Consider the following 26,732-nt stretch of genomic DNA (forward strand, 5'->3'; position numbering starts at 1 on the left):
AGCAGTCACAAAACATCTCTGTTGACTGGAGAGAGGACAGAAAAGAAGGATTTGGCAAGCAGCCGAAAAGCTGCCAACCTGCCAAAAAAAAAAGCCAATTATTTTGAGAAATGCGGCTGTTGCTGTGTGACTTTCAAATAAATAATTTTGGAGTGATTCTCTTTCCCTCTGTCCCAAGCCGTCGTGAAAAACTATGGTTTTTCCACAATGCTCGAGACATATCAACTGAAAAGATTTTTCAATCAATTTTTAAATGTTGTTCAGCATTTTCTGTGTGTATCAAGCTTTTTATCGTCACAGCTCTGTACTGTACAGTATAACTCATTCATCACGTTCTTTCATATCAAAAGAGCCTCAATCAGGAAGCCTTCAATTCACTGAGAGACTTTTTTTTCCTCTATTTTCTCTTCATACAAGGAGCAGTCATTCATCATTCAGTCTTTGTTAATATCCCATAAGACCATAGGAGGGAGTCTCTGGCTTACACGGGCCCAGATCCAGCTGCTTGCCAATGGCTCACAAGACGTTGCTTCCCTGTGGGGGGCTCTGTCTTCTCCTCCTCTCTCCCACTGTACTCCTCATGCTCTCTCCCGCTGCCTCTCTTCCTTGCTACTCTTCCTCCCTCCCCTCTGCTCTCTCTAATCTCCTTTACTCCTCGTTGCAGCCTCCCACTCTCTCCCTCTGTCCTCTCTCCACCTGCCAGCTTTTCTTCCCTTTCAGATGCCCCTCTCTCTCATCTTTAAAGTCACCACTCGCCTTCCTCCTCTTCATCGTTTTTTCCTTTCCCCTCCAGCCACAGAGATTACAGTCCTGGCTCCGAGGCACTTAAGAGGTAATCTAAGGTGTATAGTAAATACATGCAGAGAGAGCAGCAGATAGAGCAGTTGTCAGTGTAGGAAGTATTATCTGAGCACTACGTAAAACTACCACCTACTTTTACTTATTTGAAATCTCCAAAGCCTTTTTTCTGCATGACAGGGTGGGTTAAGTCGGGTATTGTGAGCACTTTTCAGTTTGCTGCTAAATGGCACGCATCAACCAGGGAATGGTTCTCACTGCTGAATGGTTTATGGCTGTTGGCAGCATCAGTGCTCAGAAATGTAACAGCCATCTGATTTGCGTGAGATTGAGTCAGTTTGGATGTCTTACAGTTCTAAGGGACCTGTAGGAAAATTACTACTAGTGTGCGTGTGTGTGTTGTTAATTTTCTGTTGATTGACTAACTAAATACTAAATACTATTCAGAAATGGTTTAGGCAGTGGTCTGTTCAGTGTACAGGCAATTAAAACTGTATAGGAGCTCGGTTTGTAGGGTTCAGACTGGGTTATTTACCATCTCAGTGTCCTCCTGCTTTGTAATGGTATGTAGACTCAATTAAAATCACGAAAAAATATCCCTGACATTTCAAACTTCGGTGTTGCTTTCATCCATAATAGGACTGCATTTTTATGGGAAACAGGCTGCTCCAGCATACAGCAAACAGTAAATAATGCTCACTCTGTCAGGATGTAATGATATTCAGCACATCGGACTCCCCCCCTGAGGAGTCACCACTGTCATACTGTCAGTGCTCAGCTCTCCATTTTGTTTATGTTAATGTCATTAATGAGCGTGGTCTGTATGTTAACTAGTGCAGCTTAATTAGTCTTGTACATTTTTATCCCTTTCAGGCAGACGGTGTGATACTCTCCCAATCAAATATCTCAACTGTGTCCTTCAGTTTAAACGTGACATGAACAGGTAAAACATATGGCATGTTTGTGTTTCTTCTTAGTGAATCTGACAGAATAATTAACAAGATTCATTGTGTTTATTCTCTATGTGAACAGCTACCCAAGCTAACAAATCTCCAACACATCATCTCATATGGGTAGTAAGGGGAAACCACCCACTGCCCTGCACTGGAAACTCACTCATTCTTCTAATGTAATTTTTTTTATCGGTAGCTTAATGATGATTTATTGCCAATACAAGAGCAGCCAGTGAATCGTCGAGGTGAGTGCATTTGCGCTCCTGAGTGAGACCAGTGTTGCAGCCCAGAGGTGGGAGAGGTTCATATTGAACAGCAGAGCGGAAAGGTTATAAAAAAGAGGTAGAACGGTTACAGTTACTGGGAGATGTGGGGAGTAGAAGCTGTAACAATCCTTCCCACTAATTCCAAATCTGAATTGACCTGAGCTCTACAAACTGGTGGCTGTTGTTCTGTCCACCATCGGACCTGAAGCAGCCCACCTTGTTGCTGGAGAAGCTGCTTTAACTGGGCGGTGGCGGCACTGCTGAGACACACCAGAAAGAGATCTGGTTCTGGTTGGTTTCCAGGTCAATACTGAAACTGCAGTCCTCCCTGATCTCTGATAAGAGTAAGAATAGCTTCTGCACACCTCCCACCTTACTCTGTTGAACAGAGTAAAAACAGACACTCTGGAGTCCGGAGGGGCATTTGGTAGCTATTGTATACTAATTACAGATCTTATTAATTCAGAAATGCACACTTACTTTGCGTAGGTGAAAAATACTTCTCTGTCATTGCTCTGCCCATTTGAATCTTGCAAGCTGCAGCGAATAATTTAATAGATTTGTTTGGAGGATTTTAATATCTATCTGTATTAATCTATCAGCATTATATTCTGAATGTAGTTAGAATGATGACATAAATATTTCATAATTTACTGCCCATACACACCAGTTGATGCAGTGGCATACTGTTTTGTATTTGAGATACTTCTGATGTACTCAAATGGCTGATTGACAAACCCAGTCAAATAGGTTTTACCAATTGAAAATGAATTATTAAAAAAGTTGATCAATATATTGGGAAATACACTTTTTTGCTTTCTTACTGAGAGTTAGATGAGAAGAGTGATATCTCTCTCATAGCTGTAGGGTAAGTATGAAGCTGGGTTAGTTTACTTTAGCATGAAAACTAGAAGCAACAACAGGAAAAAAGACGTCAGTACTCGTGGGCATTAATGCACCATAAAACCAAGAATGGTTGTTTTTATACTTTGGTTTGTGCAGATTAAATAAAGGGGATCTGATTTATTATTTAGTGAGTTTAAGAGGTGCCGGTAACTGGATCTTGTTATCTTAAGACAGAGCCAGGCAAGCTGTTTCCTAGCTTCCAGTCTTTTTGCAAAGCTAAGTTAACCATCTGCTGGCTGTACTTTTGTAATCAATATATGTATTGGTAGGTATTAGAGGTATTAGAATAGAATAGAATAGAATAGAATAGAATAGCCTTTATTGTCATTGCGTATGTACAATGAAATTAGGAAAGTCCTCTCATCTAACTTTAAATGAATTTTCTACAGATGCCAAGATATTCCTGTTAGTAGTTTTACCCAGAGACTAGTTTTTCACTATCTATTTTGACTCATTATATGCTGCCTGCCAGAACTCCAGAGTAATTTGTATAATTAGTTCTCAGCAGAGTTCTCTTGAGAATGATTTTTGCACGTTATACATGTGAAATGTTAATCCGGCCGGTAGCGCAGTGGATAATTACGCATGCCATCGGCCTGGGGAACCCGGTCCTGGCCACCAAAAATGGGCGAGGGTTGCGTCAGGAAGGCCATCCGGTGTAAAAAACTAACGCCAAAATCTACAAGCGGATGATCCGCTGTGGCAACCCCGGAATGGAGCAGCCAGAAAAAGGACAACAACATACATTTGAAATGTTACATATCAGTACAATATAATTCTATGTCATTAGCTGTTGATTTTCTTCCTGGCTGCCTGTTGGTGGGTATTGTTCAAGAGTAAATGGGTGGGCGAGGGAGGTGTTGGCTCTATCTTAGGCTGGTAATTTATGGTTCCAGCTGCTGTCTCCCTCTCCCCAGGTGGACATCTTGATTCGTCAGCAGTGCATCTCATTAAGGGTAGAAAAACACATTTCTAAGGGGAACACAGTCTGCCAGAGGACAGCTGATTGGGCAACAGTCTCTCTCAGGGGAATAGATGTGTAGATACAAATCAACCATCTAGTTTAAAAACAAAAGCAGCAATATAAATCCCATGGCGGCAGCTTTTCTAATTTATGACCCAACACTGACAGTTAGATTTCATAAAAAAAAGGGGAAATGCAGTTATGAATGACAGCTGAGCTTAAATAGGAGCTCCCTCTCCATTTAATACACAAATGTCTGTTTACAGGCATCCACTGAAGGATACAACCAGAAATATTGTTCATAAGCACAATATAGAAACTTACACAAGTAGAAATATGCCACAGTATTTTATTCCCTAAGTATCTCTCTCCCTACTGGGTAAAGTACTGAGTAAAACTGACTAAGAAGACGCAGCAGGATCCAGAGTGAATGTCTGTCGAATCCATCTTAAAACTAACTTCACCCTGTGGCAGAGAATACAAAATGATATATATTTTTTATTTCCCTAGTTCTGTAGCTTTCTCAAAAAGGTCGGTTCAACTCAAACACAATAAATTATTCATTTAACTCAAATCAGCAAACTGAATACAAATTAATGACAAGTTGTAGATGTCCATCCTTCTGTTTCATACTGAATATTGAATTAGAGGAAAAGCCTCTCTGTCTTAAAGTGTTTGTTCACCTGTTCTTGTACACTGCATTCATTCTGAATTAATTCAAAATGACATACAGATCTATATCAAATACACAGTACTGTGAAACCTATGACTCATTCATGTCAAACTACATTGATCATAAGATGTAGCATTTTTGACAGTCACTCACTCACTGACAAAACAAGGGTCAAGGGGCCCTTTCAAATAGCACCAGAGAGACAACACTGTAGGAACTACAAAATACAGCCGCGAGTGTTGCCAAATCAGTTTAAAAAAAAACCCCAAAACAATACAATTAAATACATGGTTGGAAAAGGAAAGTATGGTGTGATCTCATTGGCTGCTTTATGGGGCTCCTTGGTGAGTGTGTAGTTTTAAAATTGAGAGTCAAGTGTTTAAATGAACTGTCCTATCTTTCTAGTCTTATCAGATTCAATTCATAGTGACCAAACACACAAAAAACCCATCTTGCATTCTGCCAAAGTTGTCAATATTTTATTAATCTTCAGTTAAGGCAATCCATTACAAAGCATTTCACAAACCACAGTATGACGACAATATCATGTCCAACACCTGGTTTGGAAATTATTCAGCATGCAAGTCAGAGACCAAGAGAGGTATGTAAACAACCTGGGGTAAAACAGGAGTAGTGGCGAGAAGAACCCATACAGTCTGTGTCTCATAGGAACAGAATGGGAGGAAACCAGAGATGCAACATGCTAGAGGTGGCTGATATCTCCAAATAACATCCGAAGTAACGAATGAAGCACATGGCAGATGCACTAGTCAGGTGAAATGAAGGCAGACTACCAAACTGTCTGCCATTTTGGCACAAACATGCACATTGTCTAAAGAGGCCAAGTTCAACAGCTGAACACATTTTGGCACAGAATATTCTTTATATGGGGCTTATGTACAGAAACAGAGTTCAGCCTCGAAGAACATTCAAACCAAGGGATAATCAAATCCATTTCTACAGAGAAAATAGATGATTGAGTTGTTGGACGAACATCTTTTGGACTGCAAAATATATTTCAGAATAACTTTGCATAAGTGTCACTACTGTGCTCATTTCATATCTATTGATTATTTGTTTGAGTCTGTGTGGAGGGAATTGGCCTCGGGGAAAAATGTATAGCTTAGTAGAACAGCCAAAAAGCCATTTAATCCTGTTTAAACTGATTAGTATCAATAACATAAAATATGTCTGAAAAGTGCACACAACATACAGCCGCAGCTCCACGTCATGCTTTCACTTCATCTCTTCTCACATTTGCAATCACACTCAGTTTTTGAGCTGCATGCTGGATGCTGACTTAACTTGCTTTTCAACTTTTTAGTGAGGAATGATTAGCTTGTGATTGTTTTTAAAAGGAAAATGTGAAAAATAACAACGAAGCAAATCACTTTTGAAAAGTAGAATTTAAAGAGGTCACTTATAAAGTAAATATATCAAATATTTAAGTTAGCTATTCATAATATTTCTTCAAATATATTTCATAGCAAATGCATTCACTGTTAACTAATTATTTCCTTTTGGCTTGAATGGCTTTCTGTAGAGGTATTCTGGTATTTATGTGTGTTATGTAACTAGACTTAATGGCCTTGTTTCATTTTTGATGAACAAGTTAATTTGGCAGCAGATTAAACGCTGCTTTGTCTTCTGAGGGAGAAATGTCATCACTGATGAAAAATTAAAAAAGAAGAAGAAAAAAGCCAAATATGGATCTGGGCAAGTGACAGAAGGAGTTCACTGCCTCTGAACTGAGTTTCTGCAATATCATCAGACTCTTATCTTCTCTCTGAGAGCACTAAAGCAACGGGAGTCACAGAACATTAAACGGCTAACAAAGATCGTAAAGCAACATGAAATTCGTAAACACTTTGGCTCTAAACACAAAGCAAAGTACAAGAAGGTTGAGAAATCAGAGATTCACATTCTCGGAGAACAACGTGACAAATCTTTGTGAACGTTAGCTCTCCAGTGTCACTCGAAGAAAGTACAAAATAAAACTGAATCCTGCACAAATACAACAGATCAAAGATAAACTAACTTCTTAATGAAACCCATGAATGTTTTACTTTTTCCTTGATGCAATGTAAATAGCCACAGTTGAATTGTAAACAAGTCTTGACTTTGAATATTGTACAACAAGGTTCAGCGACACTGTTAACTTTCATTATTTCAAAGATCATTAGTGAAGAGCTGTAAGTATAAAAAGTACAGAACACTTGTTGAGACAGCCGTAATAGTCCTAATCTTTCAACAGTGTTGTCGTCACTAACATCTTCTGTGTGTACATCTTAAACATGAGACCTGCTGCTGCTGACTGAATAACACCTGGGTAACTGAATTTGGATATGTTTTCATATAATAGGCACATTTGGATCGAGATATTGAGTGACTGAGAGATATTCATGGAAATGACGACCATAATAAACAGATAAGACAACTGGGCCACAATGGCTGTAACTGTCTGTAAGGATTTGTGTACAGTCACCAAAAAGAAATGCAGTGAACAAATGTGAATGTGTCAACAACTGGCTTAAACTAAATCATAAAACAAAACTGTGAAATCGTATCTTAGGTATTAATATGTTTTGTTATACAACGGGCTGTTCTGCATTAGTGTAAAACAATATAATCTGGGAACACTCAATTCATGTGAAAGAGTAAAACAGAAAGCAAAATGCATACGCCAGACACTGAATCAGAAAACAAGGACTCATAACTGTTTGGTGTTTTTTGTGCATTCAGCTGTTATTTTCTTCAGATCATTGTAAAAATAATTTTCAATCACCATTTTAAAAAACATTCAATGCCCAGATATCTCATACTGTGTTGCAAGATTGGTGCTGAGTTTTCATTCTGGGAAAACAAATCACTTTAAGGGTGGAAAAAAGTGGGTATTAGTTGACATCAGTCTTTCAAAGGGTTATTTGTAGGGTCCTTTAAAAGTACCAAGTGAAATCCCAGACAATAAATTGAAACCACAACAAATATAATGGAAAGAAACACTAACAGCGAGATGATGAATGAGCTATGGCAGCATGACTTAAGCAGTATTGTTTACCTCTCTGCATACCAACTAGGGAAAGTAAGTGCGTGCTTTGAATTATTAATCTATTTTTCTGTAAACATACTATTTCTATGATAAATATAAGTTAATTTGAATACATCAGTATAGTAGCTTTATTAAAAACATCCTTCCTGTTGTCATACTCTTTAAATGATGGTGGAAGACAATGTTAAAGCTGTGCTCAAGACATAATGTGAGGTCCTTTCCATTATTTTCATTGTGGCAGCTGTTGGCTCTTTCAAAATAATGGTTTTCAGCTTATCAACCATTACAACCTTTGTGCTTTTATTTGGACAGTAGTTAGTGCATTCTGTCGATATAAATACTAGAAATACATATAAGACATGGTGCTGGAAAATTAGTATGGCAACAGCTCACAGCAGGTCCTCTACATAACAGCTTGCAATCAAAAATTATCCATCAGTGAAAATGATTCATAAACTGCTTAATAGGTTTTATCACATGCTTTTATATTACAGTCCTTATCAAAGTAGAAATGGGGATTTTTTTATTACACTGGTCACAAAATATAAGATGGAAAACTACAGGGGAAATATGACTTTAATCCCCACCCTTAACCCCTTCTCAAAGGAATAAATCATTTCTGCAATAAATAAATAAATTAGTATACACATGATTTCCTACTTTAACACACATCGATTCCAAAGGTATCACAAACTTGATACACACTGGCACATTATATTATATATATGCCTTCAAACAGGCTCTCTCTACGGGTTTACTTGCTATCCATTACATCATCACTTTGACAGGTTTGACAGCAAACAACTAAAACCTCCTTTGACACCGGGCTCCTCTTAGCGGTCTCATCCTCAAGTTCTCCCTGATCATCAGAAAGTTCCCCCAAAAGCAGTCTTATTGCTCCAAACCAAAAAGGAGTCTGATCATCTTTTTGTTTAGCCAGATTAATATTTTCAAAAGGGCCTCAAAAGCGCTTCTATTTTCCCAAATGGAAGATGGTAGAGGCAGGTACCCATCAATCCCGACCCTGCCCCACCCCAATGTGTAGCTGTGTGTGGGGCTCAGACGGGGTTGGTCTGGGAGTGGTTGCCAGGTGAATAAGCCGGTGGGACGGTGTTAGGTTTAATGCCTCTGCTCTTCATGGAGGAAATCAGCTGGTCGGGGATCTCTGCCAGTACGTCTTTAGCCAGCCGCGCCATGCTCAGCACATGGTTCCCTGTGCGGTCCATATAGTCTCTGAATGGGACAAACTGATGTGACATTGGAAAGAAATATATGACTTTATGAAAATAATGTATCATACATGCAACAATTCTAAAGCCCTCTTGTAGTCCAATTGCTCCTGACAATATGAAAACATTGGATCAAACAATTTACAGATGATGTTACTGTTTATACTTGAGGTAAGGGGAACACAGAAGTCCCACAGTAAAAACCTACAGCAAAAGTTGTGATAGGTTTGTTCTGTGTGAGAATTCATCCCAAACTGATGTATTACATGTGGTCAAGCCTTACTGTGCTTTAATTATGATCCCCACAGTGTTTACATGATTACTTTCTTGAATATACTCTGGGCTGTGCACTTACTTACATCCAGGACACTTCTATTTCGCCTTGGCTAATTACTCATTGGTGCCATAATATTGCCGTATTAATAATTGGATAATTGGATTATGAGAATCCATGAAGGAAAATTTTACATTTTAGCCTGACTGTGGTGCAACAGTAAAGGACAAGGGGTCACCAAACTCAGGATGAAGAACTCTGAGGATGAAGAACATGCACACTCACTTTTATCTGATAAAATGTATTTAAAGCTGATATCATCTGATATCTTGTGCTCAAAGCTGACGTTTTGGGTTTAGTGTTGAGTGTGGATAAGAAAACTCATCCTCTGTGGAGAATGTGTTACAGTAATTTGATACTGCATGCGTACGAGTAAAGAGCTGATACTAAGCCTGATAGCGGCACAAGGTGTAAAGAAATCAATATTGTATTTGCAATAAAACAAGTCAACCAACATCACCATCTATGAGCATGATCATTAATGGGTGAAAAATCATAATTTAAACGTCAGTGACATTTAACATTCAAAACGTCTCACCTGCACAATGTCTCTCTCTGCCAACTTCCCCCGCGAGGAAATCCTGATGTCATCACCATCCAGCTCAACCATGGCTACGGAGAAAAGATGCTTTATGAGAAATAATCTCACATAAAAATAAAAACATTTTCATACTGTGAATTGATTGGATTCCAAAGATGTGAAATTGTTGTCATGGTTCGAGGCAAGTCTGGGCAAATCTGAATAAAACAAACCATCCCTGATGCAAACAAACCACTGACTGGTTTCTATTGCTTACACATTTGTTCCCTGAAGAACTTTAGTTACTGTTCTCACCATCAAACTCAGCTTGGCCAACTCCAACAATGATGATAGACATGGGGAGTTTAGCCGCCTGTCATGGACAAGAAGAACAAACAGTCAGTTGTCACACAGATCCTGAAGGAGTGTGTACTGTGCTTCTCTAAAAAATAGCTTGACATCAGAGTTTTTATCAGTATGGAGGAGTTACACTTCCAGTTATTTTCCAGGTATTTTCTTTCAATACATTTCTCATTCTGCACAGTCAGTATTATTCTGCAAGCACAGTTCTCTGGAGATCGACCAGATAACAGGCACAATAATGGACAAGATGAAATAAGATAAACACAAACAATGCATAGCACCATAACAGTTTCTTGACTGTGTTTCACATCATATTAGGTTACATAGTTTATGTTGTCCAGGGACTGAGAGAGAATACAAAATACATTATTCAACTCAAGGGCCCCAAGGTTGTTACAACGGCCAGTATACAACAGAATATTTTAGCTTACTAGTAAACATTGCACACATTTTACGAGCTGTTTTTACAACGTAGCATTCCAAAAAGGTACATAAGGTTAATCAAAGTCCTGGGCTAAAATGAGACTAGAATGAGGAAACAGGAACAGTTAAGATAACATGTACAAACACGAATGAGGCCAAACACTTAATTCATAAAACACGATTACTTGTTTCAACATACTTCATGTCAGTCAGTTTAACATTATTTATTAATGATGTTCCCACAAAATATGTTTCAAATACTGTTTACATCAGAAGAGAAAAGCCACAAGTCCTGTCTATTCAATTAAAATCTAAATAAAACCTTGAGTTACATTTAAAAAAACAAACAATAGGTTTTATCCTCCGAGCCGTTTAAGGAGTTCAGGTTTCTGCACTGTATAAATCTAAACCAATGTCCTGAAGTGGAGAATGTAAAATGTAAAAGCATTGGCATGGATGAATGATATATGCTTGTGGTAGAAATGCATTTACAGGGGCAAAAGTAGGTCAGTTTTCCTGGAAAAACCTCCCAAGGGGAGAAGCCTGTCACAGATAAGAGTAAATAGACTCAGGAGGACCACCCTCTCCATGTTCTCCGTCACTGTTGCCCCTCCATTTCTTTTCCCATTTTATCTTCCCATCCAGCAGGCTCATTCCCTGCATCATCCTGCTCTCACACAAAATGTATGGACTCTGTTTGCCCCTTTACAGCAGCAAAAGACCCCACAAGCATATACCTCTAAATGGTATATCAGATTCTGTATTCACAGCTGAATTATTCACTCTACATCATTTGTTACTTTGCCTTTGTTAAGTTACTCAAGGGATCTCACTCAGTCTGTCTGAACACATGATTCCTCCGCTCACTGCACAGAGCCACAATAAATATATAGACACTGATAGCAGATACTCAAAATAAACATTTAATCTATTTTTAAATGAAAATACCAAAGTTTTTTGCCCCATTGGTCACATTAACCAAGAGGTAGGATGACTGCCACTAAAATAATATACGTGTTTCAGATGTTTCCACTTCAAACATTAACACTTTCCCCCAATAATTTCCTCACGGTGAAGCAGACGTTCGAGTGCCTTTAGCTTTTGTAACTCATCTGCATTGTTAGATCAGGAGGAGGAGGATGAGGGTGAAATGAATACAGTACATCAATACCACATTATTTGGAAACATGAAGTATTTTCAGCTGAAATCCAAACACACTCGTCCTGCTATGATAGGCAAGCTACCCACATGCTAACAGTCAAGTGCAGTTTTGAATGATGGGCAGGGTGAGCTAGTCACCCCAAATTACATTTGATTTAATAAATATATGTAAGAGTTCAAGATGAGTCATCAGAAATATTTTTACGAGAGAGTATTTTTGTTCACTGCATCTTTAAGATTTGAACTTTAAGGTTGATAAAAATCATCAATCAGCTGATTCCAGCTAGTAAAATGTTTACCCTGACTGACATATTCAAATCCAAGACTCAACGTTTACCATCACTGCAACTTTCTATCACATTAAAACAATTCTAGGTGTCTTATGCATTATCTTGTACATATTTCGCTAAAGCCACACCTGATATATCTGGTATCATAGTACACACTGTGCTCTTTGGATTTAAACAAAGTTCGGCTGTTGAAGAGGTCAATGCTGAGAGCACTGAGAAAAAACTTTAAGGCTGGATAGACAAGTTATTTTAATAGCATACATTTAAACTTGCTTTATTTGGAATTTGGTAAAATAACTTATGGATTATTTTTTAATCACTAAATTGACCTGACAGGTGAAACTTCTGTTTTGTTGATTCAGACTGGACGGATGAACTCTGCCAAGTGTCTCTAAATGTTAAAATATTCATGGATTTTATAAAGTTACTGGTTGAGCAAGCCTCCTATCCAGACAACAAACTGACAACTGGAGACAAAATCTAATACCTGGGCACAAATTAACTTATATTTTGGACTACCAGGTCATAGAGGGAGCCTCTTTTATGATATGCAATCCTAAAATTAAACTTAGAGCTTGAAGGAAAAATATCAGAGGAAAGATGACCTCAGAGGCTGTAATGTCAGGTGTGTGGAAAAGAATGAAGGCTAAGCTGTGTTAAGGGAACAAGAAACCCAGAATAAGCAATACAGTACAGTTTGGTCAGCAGCAGTACATGTTACATTATCTCTAAATATACACAACAGCATCAGAGAGCACAAATAAGAAACCAAAAGTGCAGAGATAAGCATTGCACCTAACTTGTTATGATATGTATGATATGATTTGTTTTTGTTAAAGGCTGAATGCCAAGTGAAGCAGGTCAGTCAGTCAGTCCTTTGCTCTGTGGGCAGAGGAAAGAGAAGCCAGGTCCAAACTGAGAGGCGAGAGGTGGCAGCAGGACACAGCGGGTTCAGGCCGAGCAGTGCAGAGCAGCAGACAAGATCTTAAAAGGAAGGTGTGGCTGTTCGAATGGTTTGATTAACAGTCGCAAATTCCCTTTAAACCCAGTCTGCTGGGGGTCAGAGCACCGTGTTGCTGTGAGGGTCTACCTGGTCGATGAAGACTCACCGAGTGCCACTGAGTGTCTTACCATTGCAGCCATATGAGCTCCAGTGTTTTCATAAAACACAAAAAAGCATGCAGCATGCAGTACAGGCACAAGAAAAACACAAGGATACATTGAAAAGGTGCCTCACATGGTGCTCTGGATAAGACCCTTTCCTCTAATATAGTGAGCCTGTTGACCTGAGAGTGAATCTCAGCTGAGACCCTCTACCTCCTGAGGGTCTCAATAAAAAGGAAAAATATTGGACAAACAGAGCACCAAAGCACAGGGGGTGAGACAAGTGGAGCAGAAAACATCCCATAAATCCTCGAATCTAGTGCCTCTAGCTTATAAACCCCTGAAAGTAACAGGAAGCCTGAGAGAAGTGCCACAGTAAGCTAAAAGCACCTGCGATGCCAGTGCCCTGCAGAGCTGAGGGGAAGGGCGAGGGAGAGAGGTGAACATCCTCCACATAGTTTTAGAGCACTTACATTCACTATGGCCTCCTTGGTCTGAGCCATGTCTGATATGACGCCATCAGTGATGATGAGCAGGACAAAGTACTGAGATCCATCTTGCACTGCTGCTGCATACCTGAAACAGAGAAATCACCAGCACACAACAGATGCAGACCACATGTTCATGGATTCACAGAAAAGAGAGAAAGTCTAAAAGCAGCAAAACAGCAACCACTGTCAGACATAGAAAAAAAAAAAACATTAAAAAAACATGTTCTTCAGAAACAAACTCCCCCTCCGCCCAGCTTGTGACACAAAAGCTTAATATAGACACGTAAAGAAGTAAAATATGTTGTATAGTTCTTCATGTCTCAGAGGTCCATCCAGACACTATTACGAAAGCCATCAGAGACACCACAGTGAGTGTGGCCTAGTTTCAATCGCCCATCGCTAGCTGCTCTATGAATAATTTATTAAACTGTTTATGCAAGTGCTGCAGTCTTATTCTTTCAGAACATTATTGATTGCCTAGCACTCAATTGACCATACTGGATGAGCGAGAAAAACGTGGCAGATCATCGTGATAGCCCGGCACAGGTCAGAGGTCAGGCCTTACTCTTGCTGTCAGTTCAGTAAATTTGACTGAGGTGGTGACATTTTAATCAAAGAATGTGTCCAGTCAGTGACAAAGGCAAGAGCGATGACGGGTGTTAAGGAGATTTAAGAGACATCTGTCTTCCTCATCTGCCATCTAACAATATGGATTACACTCAGTGGAGAGGCGTTTGACCACATTAGCAGAGTTATAACTGCAGCACCAAACACAACTATAGATAGATATTGTACTATAGATGCATGCATGCATTTTTAGATTCCTCCATAGATGAGAATATAGAACTAACACACTTAACATCATCATGCTGTATATCCAGTATGTATTCTGCATTAACACCTTTTATCCATTGAAGAGCACTGTTTGTTTTCATTAATAAATCAACTTCCTGCTTGTGCTGCATGAAAAGCCTACAGTAAAGATGTAAACTTCAAACCCCTTCTAGCATCTAATGTTAAGATCTGTGTCATGTAAAGAGTCACTTTAATGTTTTCATCATCGGTTTACTGGATGACCTATTTCATTTGTTCTGAATAGTTGAGACTCCCTCATGATCTGCAACATCTTTGTGAATCCTTTTCAGTATTTGGTTTTTATTTTTTTACTGCAGCCTTTAGACGAAGAGAGACTGTACAAAGTGTCATTTTATAAATGCATAAAGACTCAGAGTGCTTTCAACCGACTATTCAAAGGCATAATGTGGCATTTTTTATTGGGTAAAAAATCCCTCTGAGACCTTTATTAATTTATCCTTTGTATTTCTTGAAATCCTGCAAAGAGGTCTGTGGGGGACTTTTGTCTTCTCTTTTTTATTATTGTGTCTGTGTGGGTAGTGAACAGGACTGGATAGGATGTCTATATGTATCTTCTTATTTTGGGCAAAGATAGTTATGTTTTGCAGCTGTTGTTGCACCAGTCAGTGGGAAAACAACAAATAAACTAAAAATCTTTTCTGTCAAACTAACAAACAAGTAACATAAAACTCTTCAGCTGCTTCGGATGAAAATAAACAAGTTGCAGAAGCCTTATGTTTTAATGACGGCACCACATCCCAATCTGTCACAATTCTAACTAATGAACTAGGTTTTACTTTTACAGATATAATTAGAAGATTCTGTGTTTGTAGGGTTCCTTAAATTCAACCTTGACCTGTGAAAACTTGAGATTCAAATTGCACATGACTTTCAGTGGCTCAGATTTAATCATTAACAAAACTCCATCTACCAGTGGCTGTTTTACAGCCCTAACCCTAAGCCTTAACATGTTCATGGTGTGTAACCACAGACATTGAAGAATTGAATGTAGCTTCCAGTTCTGAAAAGTGAAGCCTTTATCTTGCATACTTTCTACTGGCTAGCAGGGGGCGACTCCACTGGCTCCAAAAAGAAGTCATATTGTATGTAAGTCTAACCCTAAAGTCTGCTTTAGGGTGGAAATACCTGACCAATTAGAAATTAAATGACTGACCAATCAGAGGCGGGTCATGCCTAAACCTAACCATTCACTTCTGACTCCAAAAAACTCAAGGCTTCAAATTGGCGGTTCACAAACCACATCCACTTCCTATACACGTCTATGTGTGTAACACTTTACTTTAAGCCCTAATTGAGCATTTAAAATCAGATTAATCAAGCATTTAATAAATGCTTCATTGCACGCTAAAATTGTTGTTATTCACAGATTCAATCAAAGTATATGTCAAAAACTATAACTCCTCCTTTAAACACATAATTTGAGACTGGTGTGCAAACTGATAATGAATGACAATATAGTACAACACAGTTTATACATGAAGTGATATCATATAAAGTGTCCTCATAAGAGAAGTTACAGTTGTTGGCTGATTGTACACTGATAAACACATGCTGTGCTTATATCTGACTACTCCATTTAACCATTAATAAACCATTTATCAAATGTATGTATAGTGCTTATAAATGACATATGGAGGAGTTAAAATAAAGTGTTACCTCATGAGGTAATTGTTAACAAACCAGAAATAAATAAATGCTGAAATCTAATCGAAAATCCAAGTTCAGGACCGCACTGCACAAACTAAGTGTGAGTCATTATTATTCAGGTCCACGCCAAGTCATGAGTCATCATTACTAGGGCCTTGAGTCCCAGCTTGAGTCTGTGAGCCCAGTACTCACACCCGTTGGAGGTGAGACAGTGTACACACGTGTCTTATCATAATTCCAATACTGCTTCAAGCATGAGAAAACCATTTTCAATAAATCAGGTCTGCTGTGTATTTAATGTGGTACAGCTCCATTTGTAGATTCACTTTGCCCACTTGTTCCATTTTCAATGAAAAGAAGTTTGGGATGGTAAATTAAAGCATGTGGTGCTCCATTCACAGTGAAGCTAATCTAACTAAAATGAAAGGAGTCTCTGTCTGTATTGTCTGTCCTCTGTTTGTCTGTCGACTTCGCACTTGGTGGGTGTATTTCTGAGGAGCCAAGGGAGTGCAGTGTTGACTGTGAAGTTGACCTGATGAGCGGTGCAGCAGCTGCCATAACGGGGGCGAAACAATCGTCTTGTTCCCAAAGGAAACGCCCCTAATGGACACTGCACTAGTTTATTGACCTATGTGACTCATCAGCAAATCGCTGAAAGGCTACATGACACAAATCCATTTGCCCTGCCAGTCCCATCACCTTACCTTAAAACTTTCACCATATTACAAATCTAAAAAGCAACGTAGCACCTCCACTGTAAAATGTCAATGATGCAGCTGCTTGTTTATTTTCCCTTCATTATTTCTTCTAAATTGATAGAGAAACCATCACTCTCTGTCTTAATACTTGTGATGGTGTGTCTGCCTGCTGATGATTATTTACACATTGACTGTCAAAGAAAGGACAACTGTACTCTGTGATGTTGACTGAGACACGTATTTGTTTGTACCTTGCCACATGATTAACAACAGGAGCGAAGTTGGTGGGTCCATACAGCTGAACCCTCTTAAGGCTTTGATGGTAAGCTTCGAGAATCCCCTCCATGCCGTTACAGTACGGGTTCTCAATGTTGTCATTCTGAAAAAAATAAAAAACAAAACAGAAATGGTACAAATGGTAGAGCTTGGCATAACAATTAATAGTTACAGATCAATAATAAGTTTCAGTCGTACCACATGTCTGGGCATAAAAGCAGTGTTTTTCTGTCCTCTCTGTTTGACAGTTTTCAAATTTGTCTGATGCACGACTGGCCACAACCAGCATTGGTGATGTGTGTGAGCTGCATCCTATTACAACCACTTCCAACAGGGATGTCACATGGTACTGACACACTACAGAGTGCACTTTTATATCAAGTTGAACCATTGTGGTCAGTCAAAACATTTTCAGATGCTGTCAAGTTGGTCTTCCAGCATTTGACATTCACACGTGCTTTGTGATGTTTTTTCAGAATGTCTAGTGAGTATTATTATTCACTTTATAGTGGACTCTAGTAATCCCACAATGTATCTTTAGAAGTAGTGTACAGTTGATGCTCACTACGTGGGAGAAAACATGGAAAAAAACAGATATAAATTATGAATGAAAGGAATGACTGAAGTAGTATCTGCTATTGTTTCTGATTTTGTCATCAAACACACTATAGATTGCATTTCTGTGGGTAATTCTAATGTGTAAATCATGACTGAGTAAACTCTGAAAGGGTTTTATTACATGTATCGTGTTAGCTAACAAATAAGTTAATGAAAAAGTGTAAAAAATTCATCCAACATCAATGTATTTCTGAGCAGGGTGTTAATAATAATGATAATAATAAGTTTGTCGAAACTTGGCTAAAGGCTAAACATAGTCCTAAGTTTTCGTATAATCAAGATATCGAGCTAACTAGTAGTAGTAGTAACAACGACGCAACACGCTTGACCACCAGCTGTAATCGTGGCTGTGCAGATTCATCAGGTTTATATCCTGCAACCCATAGAGGTCTGTGTAGTAGTGCGTCTCTGCCATTAAATATGTAGTGTGGAATTACTCTTTAAAGGCTGAATGACATTTTGAAAACATTCTTTGTGCCCTGAGACGTGCTTGTCAAACTTTACTTCAAAGGTTATCTTCAGTGACTCCAAGGCAAATTCCTAACCAAACATATATAACTATTATTATATTTCACCCAGAACTGTAACTTTTACTTTTAAACCCAGCTACAAGACTAGAGCATGAAAGAATGAGGCTTCAATTATATAGTGGTATGAATCTTAATTTGCAAATTTTAATAGAAACAAGGAGTGATGCAGACGTTATCCTGTAGACAGACTCCTCATTAGGCTGTACTATGCAGCCGCCAGAGCACATTAGCTGGCTGAGAGAAGCCAAATTGATTTAAGGATCCTTCGGCCTTACAGAACCTAATTTGCACTATAAAAGGTAAATTAAATTCAATTCGAATTATGCATGTCAGAGGTGTAGCAACATTCATCTCAAAATGCACACATCACATGAAAACATGCTTATCCATAAGTTGGATAAGATGCTCAAGATAAGAATTTCTCATCTCTGTGGATCGTGGTCATGGTTCTTCTGGCTGTGGTTCTCTGGCATCCATGAATCACTGCTGCAGCTCGTCTGCCACTGACACTTTTTTAAAATTATTATTCATATATTAACTATTGGTATGTTATTCACAGTTACCATATTGCTCATTATAGCCATATGCCTATCGTCAGTAATATAGTTGCTGTTATTATCGTGGCTGCTGTTTGTTTTGTCTCTCTCTCTGTCCAACCACCACCCAACACGGACCCCGACAGAAAGCCGCCTGGTTCTGTTTGAGGTTTCTTCCTGTTAAAGGGGGGTTTTTCCTGCCACTGTCACCTAATACAATACCTGATGCTTACTCATGTGGGGATTCTTGAATCCTTAATTTTGAATTCTTGGCTCGTTGGGTCTCTCTCTTGATTAAAGAGTTTGGTCTAGACCTGCTCTTTATGGAAAGCGTGAGAATTGGTAATATATAAATAAAGATTGATAGATTGATGGATTGATTGATGGATTGATAGATAAGATCCACTTAGAGGGTGAAAACTATTTTCACATAGTAACCAATTAACTTTCAAGAAAAATGTGACGCTGAATTACAACCTGAGTGAGTGAAATAACTCCACAGTCAACTCACCAGAGGGAATTCATGGGAGACCCTCCCATCAGGGGGCAGCTTAGCACCGAATCCCAAGGCAGGAAACATCTTATCACTGTCATAGTCCTGGATGATCTCTCCCACAGCCTTCAGTGCCATGGCATAGGCATTCATCTGGTACGGGTTCATGTAGTGCAGTGAAGTGGACTGGGACGGATTTCCTTCCAAGACAAGAGCAGGCAGAGTCAGTGATGCAAATCATCAAGCTGAGACCAAACTGACAGCTGCAAGAAAAATGAATGAACGCAAAACTAAATTGGATGTTCTGGATCAGAGGTGGGCAATGATGTTACTTTATTGATTATTGGCAAAACTGGAATTCAATGTTTATATTTTCCTGTTTATGTTTGTGAAGTTAGAGTGACATTTTCATTTCATTTCGTCCCGGTTAGATAACTGCAATGCACTCATCTCTTGCCTCGCACAGCAAAACCTCAATAGTGCCACAGCCAGACTCATAACCAGGTGCAACAGAAGACAAAACATCTCACAAAATCCCTTCATTGGCTCCCAGTCCGTCTTGGAATTGATTTTTAAATTTTAATGATGACCTCTAAGACTTTTAGACTCCAGAATATATGGCTGACATCCTGATCTCCTACAAGCCTGACAAACCTAACAGGATTCCCTTTTATACTGGCATGAATCAGTAAATTCTGTGGAAGCAGAGAATGAATAAATGTATATGGAAGCCACTGAAGGAACATTTTCAGTGGTAGAAGAAGTATTCAGATCTTTTACTTAAGTAAAAATAGTCAAACCACAATGTAGAATTTAAAGATTGGCACACAAAAAAGAAACGGGAGTATTAGCATCAGAATATACTTGAAATGGGGGGAAAAAAGGACTCATTACAATGGTGCATCTGGTAACATTTGGGGTGATTATAACACTTAATATGATGTTGGGTAGCATAATCAATAATAATACATCATTGCTCATTAGTAGATTATATTTTGAATTAATAATCTGAAAAGTAACTGGTGACCAAAACTGTCAGATAAGTGCAGTGGATTAAAAGGCAGGCTACAATATCTGCTTCTGAAATGTGGTGGAGTCAAAGTATATAGGGATTATGGTTTTTGAGGTATGATCACAGCTGGAGGATTAAAGAGGGAGCATGGAGACAGATGTTAATTTACATTTTTCTCAAATTAATTTTAATCTAACACTAATTCTTTTCTACTTTAAGTGATTCTTTTTGTGCTTCCCTATATTTGTACATCTGCTCATGTACATACCATGTCATTTCATGTACTGCAGCATGTATTATGTGTCTTGTGTCCTTAAATATAAAACCTACTGCAGCATTTGGTTTAAACTTTTGTAATTCAGTTTATAATCATTTTTGCTATGTCTTCTGTTCACAAAAAAGAATATTACAAGCAGCCCCTTCTTTGATTCATGAAAAAAAAATGTCATTTTCATACATCCGATGACAAATGGAGGCAGAGCAGGGTGCTGGTAGGGAAACACTCACCATTTGATGCAGTGAAATCAATGGCCACTGTGAAGTGAATCTGAGTCCTGAAACAGATGAATGGGGGGAAAAGATGCTGTTAACAAAAGAGAGGAAATCTCAGCGCTGCAGTTTAATGAGGCTCTCCCAGGTTTCACCCAGGTTTCACTGTGCTCTCCGCTCTACCTCTCATCTGAGAAGAGGTGTGACGATGATAATGCACCTTAATTGTCTGTGCAACACAGGACCTAATCAGATTTTTATTATCAAATCTTATGAGACAGAGAGACCGTACATTTGCTTAACGTCAAACAGCATCTAAAGCACAGTTTTGATCTTATTATGAATTATGTGTATTTAAAGAGTCAAGTCAAAACCACCTTGGAGAAACATGGAAAAAATGATAATGGCAGAATAATTTCTCAAATGGTCACATAATTAGTTTTTGCAGCTGGCTTATGATGATTTGATGTAACATCACACTGAGCAAAGATGATTATTAAAAGGCACAAGATCTGTAAAAAGAAAATAATCCCAATTCCTCATTTTGACTATTTACCTTGTTTTTCCAGAATACATGAACATTTCCACAATCCTGTATAGGAGGCACCCAATCGTGCATTATATTCACCATCATAATCTTTACCATAATTTTAATCACCATTATTGTCTTCATTCCACTTGGTTACTGTTTAAAATTTGATTTCTTCCATACTCTGCATCAATCTGAAAAAGCTACCTCACAAAATGTTGAAATCGGGTATTTTTTATTCATGAGCCTGTAATGATAGCCAAAACCTTGAAAAGAAACTAAACATGGCCTAACTAGTCTCTGCTGGATTTGCCTGTTTCCCCAGAGAGGCAAACGAAGAGCGAAGGGAACGGGAGCTTAGATCAAAGCCTGTGCTTTTTCATTGTGATTAACACTGATTGCCTTTTCTGACTTCACCTCCATTCAGAAATCCCCACATGCACAGTATCAGAGATAATAGCAACATCCTCCTGGGGAGTCTCTGACCCCAGCTCATTAATCAGCATTGAGCTGGACCGCTCAGCTGACAAAGGGGAATAGTTACAATGCCATGCTGCCTCAATTTGAGAGTCTCCGCTGATGTCTATGGTTAGTTTGGACTAGAAAAGCAAGGTGGGGGAGTTTGAGTTAAGGCAGAGTGTAGGACAGTAAAAATGGTCGCAGTGGACCTGTCAGTCAAACTGCCAATTAGGTCATCAGAGCATTACCTGGAAGTTCATCCTAACTCTGCAGCAACTGGAAGAAACTACAACTTCAAGCCATTACTTTTTTATCTGTATGTCTATGGGGACAAGTACACAGCATTGACCAGTGTCACATTTAAGGCATTAATAGTCTAAACACTTTTATAACCACTTAGTATAACAAAATATGCAAAATGCTAAACACACTTTACTAATAAAAATACCAAAACATTATTATTATAAACATTTGTGATAATCAATCACATTTTTTGGTTCCTGCAAATGTGGGAATTTCCTTTTGCTCTTTTTTGTTTTGTATCATAAATTGAATATAGTTGGGTTTCGGACTGTTGGGCATTGATCAGATTAACTGACTGGTGAGAAAACAGTCTTTCCAAAGCAGGCTTTACAGGGGGGAAAACCTTACAGTTCCTCTGAGTAACATCACCAGAAACCCTGACAGATTTTATCGGTCACTGATTAGCTTTTATAGGTAAATTCAGCACTGAAAAATCTAAATTATGTCTAGTGCTTTTCAGGTGCAGGTATCAAAACTTAACACATACACCCCAGTAACTTCACATTTTCAGCCCAGTATCCAATGAATAAACGTCCATATTGGACAATGCCACACCTCCACATTTACATCCAGTGCCAATAGTCACTGCGAATGCAGAAAGTTGTGTGCTCTTTGTGTGTTGAGGCAAAGTGAGGTCGGGTGGTGGATGAGGATGTAGTTGATCCGATCCGTCGTGCAGCAGACCAGAGTAGAGCAGGAGACATGCAATAATTAATGTATGCCACCTTATTAACCACAAATGTAACTGTCTCCACTCCCTGTATTAGGATTTGTACATGTGTTTTGAAAACAGATGTTTCAGTTAATGACTGTGTTTCAAACATGTGAAACTGATTATCATGAGCACCTGTTTGGTATAATTGGTTAATCATACTCCAGACTATGGTCCTATATATGTATACATATATACGTATATATGTTTTATATATACACTGTGACCTTAGGTCTAACAGCTGCACCGTACCCAAGATAGATATCTCTCATTTGTCTTTTAGGTCTATGGTTAGTGTTAGATTTGTCGCCTTGACCGTACGATCCCTAAACCCCACTCTATACAGTAGTTTTTCATCAGGATTCACTGGATGAACAGGTGCAGATATCAAAGCATTCACAGTGATGCCCCTGTCTATTAGAGAAACAATGATGGACACACATACAGTCCTTTGGGAAGAATTTTCTGCTGTTTGTCTTTGGAAACAGTTACATCACCCATCACACATAAGTATCTCTGTGTTCGGTTGGCTTGCAGTACTTGTTTTTTGTTTTTATTATTTCAGTTACGATGCACAGCTTAGATTTGCTTAAAAACTGAGCACACAGATTATTTTCACACCACAATCATCAATATAGATGTTCTATAGATGTCTGTTTTGTGGGTCTTCTTGCAAAGAGCCAGTAGCTGGTGGCTGGTCTAGAGTGACTATTCTTATCCCTGCATCCACACATCTATACAGTCCCTCAGAGGAGGTAATTTTTCGGTCATCTTTCATTTTTAGACACCTTGAGTGACGTATTGCTTTGTGAACAAATTAATGAACCATCACCATTTCCTATATTTGATCGGGAGTTCATAAATCTGACACAGGCCTTTAAATGGCCTCTTCCAACCTGATTCAGTACAAATCCTTCTGAACAGGCAGTCCACAAAATCCCTGTGGGCTTTTCTTTGTCCTTTCATATCATCACTAACTCGCTCAGCATCTCCTCTTCTCTCACTTTTGTTCTCGACTAATTGACAGCACCTCAACCAGTCTGTGTATCACCTTGAATTAATGCTATGGTTTAAAATAGGTACAAACGTATCGGCATCATATTGACTTTCTCCTTCTAGTTAGACAAACACCATATGGCAGGAGTCTTTGTAATGTAAAATCCCTGCAGTCTTGGCAATCTGGGTTGGGTGCGATGTTGTATGTAATTTAAAACAGCGTGACAACAAATGCAGCCAGGGTACACCTACAATCTCATCAGTATGTGCTGGATATTGGCCAAACAAACTACATCAGTGAGCCCATTGGCACCGTGCTTTTCTCATACAGTGAAGTGCAGGCAGATAGACACAAGGCTGTAGGTTTGGTTTCAGAAGTATATATAGAACACAAGTGCTTTACTACCTTGTCATTGACCGATGTCTTATTAGGACAATATTAATTGTGGGCCTTAAAAAAATAATAAAAAATAAATAAATAAATTTTTTTTAAAAATAAAATAATAAAATTAAAATACACACTCAATTATTATTTAATTTAACCTGCAAAGCTAAAAAAAAGTGTGAAGATAAGTTTGCAGTATAATTATTTTCATAATGTGGGTATTGTGAAAGAGAATTGAGTATGAAAATCAAGCTGAAACTACAAAAGTGAGGGGGATGAAAGTGCGATTTTGAAAAGTTCTATGGGCATGTTCTCACCATCCCCTGTGGAAATATCGCCCGTGGATATTTGATATGCGGCAGAAAAAGAGGCCTCACAATAAAGTAAAAAGGTCAGGGAGGTCTAGCGTGGAAAGACTCCAGTTGCAGAAAACTGTCATGACAGTTTCTAGTTGAAGTGATTCCCCGGACAAAACTGAACACAAATGTATCGTGTATAAATTCAAAGTGAAGTGTTCTGCTTCTGCTTCCACGTAAACTCAGACATGAACAGGACCAACAGCGCAGCACAAAACCTAGCACTCTATTAACATCAGTACCATCTCTTACCTTTATGTCTGCTAGGCAAACAGAAAACAAACCACTATGGATGCAGTAAAATATAAACTGGCAGAAGAATAACTGTCACAGCTGAGAAATATCTTCCTATTTTCAAGAATCAGTGAATATAATAAAGGGCAGTGAAAGAAAAAGACAAAGAAAAGGAAAATAATGTGCCCTGGTAAAAATGTCAGCCTGCAGTCTGACCACTGCACAAACCTACATGAAATGAAAAAAAACAACAACAAAAAAACAGTATCAATTTCTCCCATTTCAGGACAACAGGATATTTTGGGATGAAACTATTAAACCTTAATAAGTTCTCCACACAATAGAGGCTCCACACAAGCCATAACACAGCCGATCTCACTGCAGATTTAATTTAAAAAAGAAGCATTTCACATGTGATGAAAAGAATATAAATCTTTCATTAGCCTCTCAGTATCAGAGCAGTATGTGCCTTTTGGACTTTAATTACCTCTATTTGACTATATCTCTGCTCCAATTGAATGTTAATGAAAATATATGAAAAAGCAATTCCCTGTGAAAACCAGTCAGCATGTGATGGTGTGTCTGGAGAAGAAATTGCTTTTTTACCCTCCACTTCAATAAATCATTTAAAATGCATCATGTTAGTTATCACCTGTTAGAAAGAGAGCAGTAAAGCAAACATCTATGAAAGGAAAGAAATCAATAGCAGGAATCTAAAATATCAAATTTTGGTCCTGGATCAGATTTATACAGCCTGATTCTGGCTACTGCTCATATTTCTCATCATCTCTCTGAATGGCAGGGTTGGCAGGCATCCAGGTTCAGCTTTCTTTTCCTCAGTTGCTTTTTATAAATTTGTATGAGTAGAAGAAAAGTCACCTCTTTCATCCAGCAACAGTAGTACAGATATCAAATCAAAACTAAATGATCCATTGGACAAACACTGACTGTGCTCTGTGCCAGAACTCATAAATTGCAAATTTTGTTTTTGCAGATGTGAGTGCATAAATTTTACACAAAAGTGGAATTAAATCTGAATCTGATGGACAAATATTTTGCTACTGGTGTTTGACCACAAGAATGTGTGAATGGATGAGCTTCTCCTGCTGCACATCAATTTCCAATTTCCACCTTAAGTGAGGTACTTTCTCAGTGTAAAGTTAGAACAAAACAAAATGATTCACCAAAGTAAAAGAAATGTTTCTGCATTAGATTTGTTGGAAACGTGAAATACTCTTAATTGTTTGCTCAGAGATCTAAAATCTTCTTTTTCTATCTTGGTAATAATGTGAGCTGCTGGTTTCCTCGAGTGATATCTAGCCAATTAAAACAGGGTCCATCTTACACAGTAATTAGATCAAACATACATTCAATCTTCAGTGGCCCATTCCCAGCACCCATTGCATGTTTGATCGTCCCAGTGGGGCAAATATTTTTGTTTCTAATGAGGTTTTGCGAGTTTTTCTCACCCCTGGTTGAAGCGTTAAGGTCATGGTGGTGTGCTTTAATTTCATAATGTGGGTGTTTGAAGCCCTTTGAGACAGTAACAGTTATTAAGGGTTGTGCAAATAAACCTATCCGGCCTACCTTGATGAATGTTCAGTGGAGAATTGGCCTAAATGTTTTCCAGTCTAATTGACCAACACAGCAGCTACTTTTCCAGAACTCTCTTCAGTTAAACACTGCAAGTCTGGGGGTTCACTTTCCATCGATACAGTTAATCTTACGCATTATGGATAAGCAGCACACTCATTCTTTCATCCTCCAGTGCCAGCACTAGTAATCTTGTTTATTTTATTCATCAGTCTGTCATGCAATCTGCCCCAAGCAGAGAATCTCTTAAATGTAATATCTTTTATTCTGCTTACGTGACAAATCATGTTATTTATGATTGTGGAGGTCTAAAGTAGCAGTGCACAAATATCATCTTAAACCATTTTGACTTGTATGTGTATTTATAATATGCGTAGAATGGCCCACAGATGGCTTAACAAAGAACAGAAGAAAGGTGCTCTTGTGTTTTAGAGAACTGATGAATCTTAGTTTTTTCAATTATAT

General features: G+C 38.5%; 1 protein-coding gene across 1 annotated transcript in view; it reads right to left on the reverse strand.

Annotated features, from left to right (window-relative positions):
* Positions 1-8,667: 8,667 nt before the first annotated feature.
* The window catches only part of cpne5a (copine Va), a 65,995-nt gene continuing 47,930 nt past the window's right edge, over positions 8,668-26,732 (reverse strand). Inside the window, exons 15-21 of the mRNA XM_070839196.1 lie at positions 20,719-20,765; positions 19,218-19,399; positions 16,998-17,125; positions 13,508-13,610; positions 10,008-10,065; positions 9,711-9,784; positions 8,668-8,856 (exon numbers count right to left, since the gene is read on the reverse strand). Coding sequence (XP_070695297.1) covers positions 8,668-8,856; positions 9,711-9,784; positions 10,008-10,065; positions 13,508-13,610; positions 16,998-17,125; positions 19,218-19,399; positions 20,719-20,765 — 781 coding nt within the window. The remainder of the gene's footprint in view (positions 8,857-9,710; positions 9,785-10,007; positions 10,066-13,507; positions 13,611-16,997; positions 17,126-19,217; positions 19,400-20,718; positions 20,766-26,732) is intronic.

This window comes from Pempheris klunzingeri, chromosome 11 (assembly GCF_042242105.1).
Source record: "Pempheris klunzingeri isolate RE-2024b chromosome 11, fPemKlu1.hap1, whole genome shotgun sequence".
In the NCBI taxonomy this organism is placed as follows: Eukaryota; Metazoa; Chordata; class Actinopteri; order Acropomatiformes; family Pempheridae; genus Pempheris; species Pempheris klunzingeri.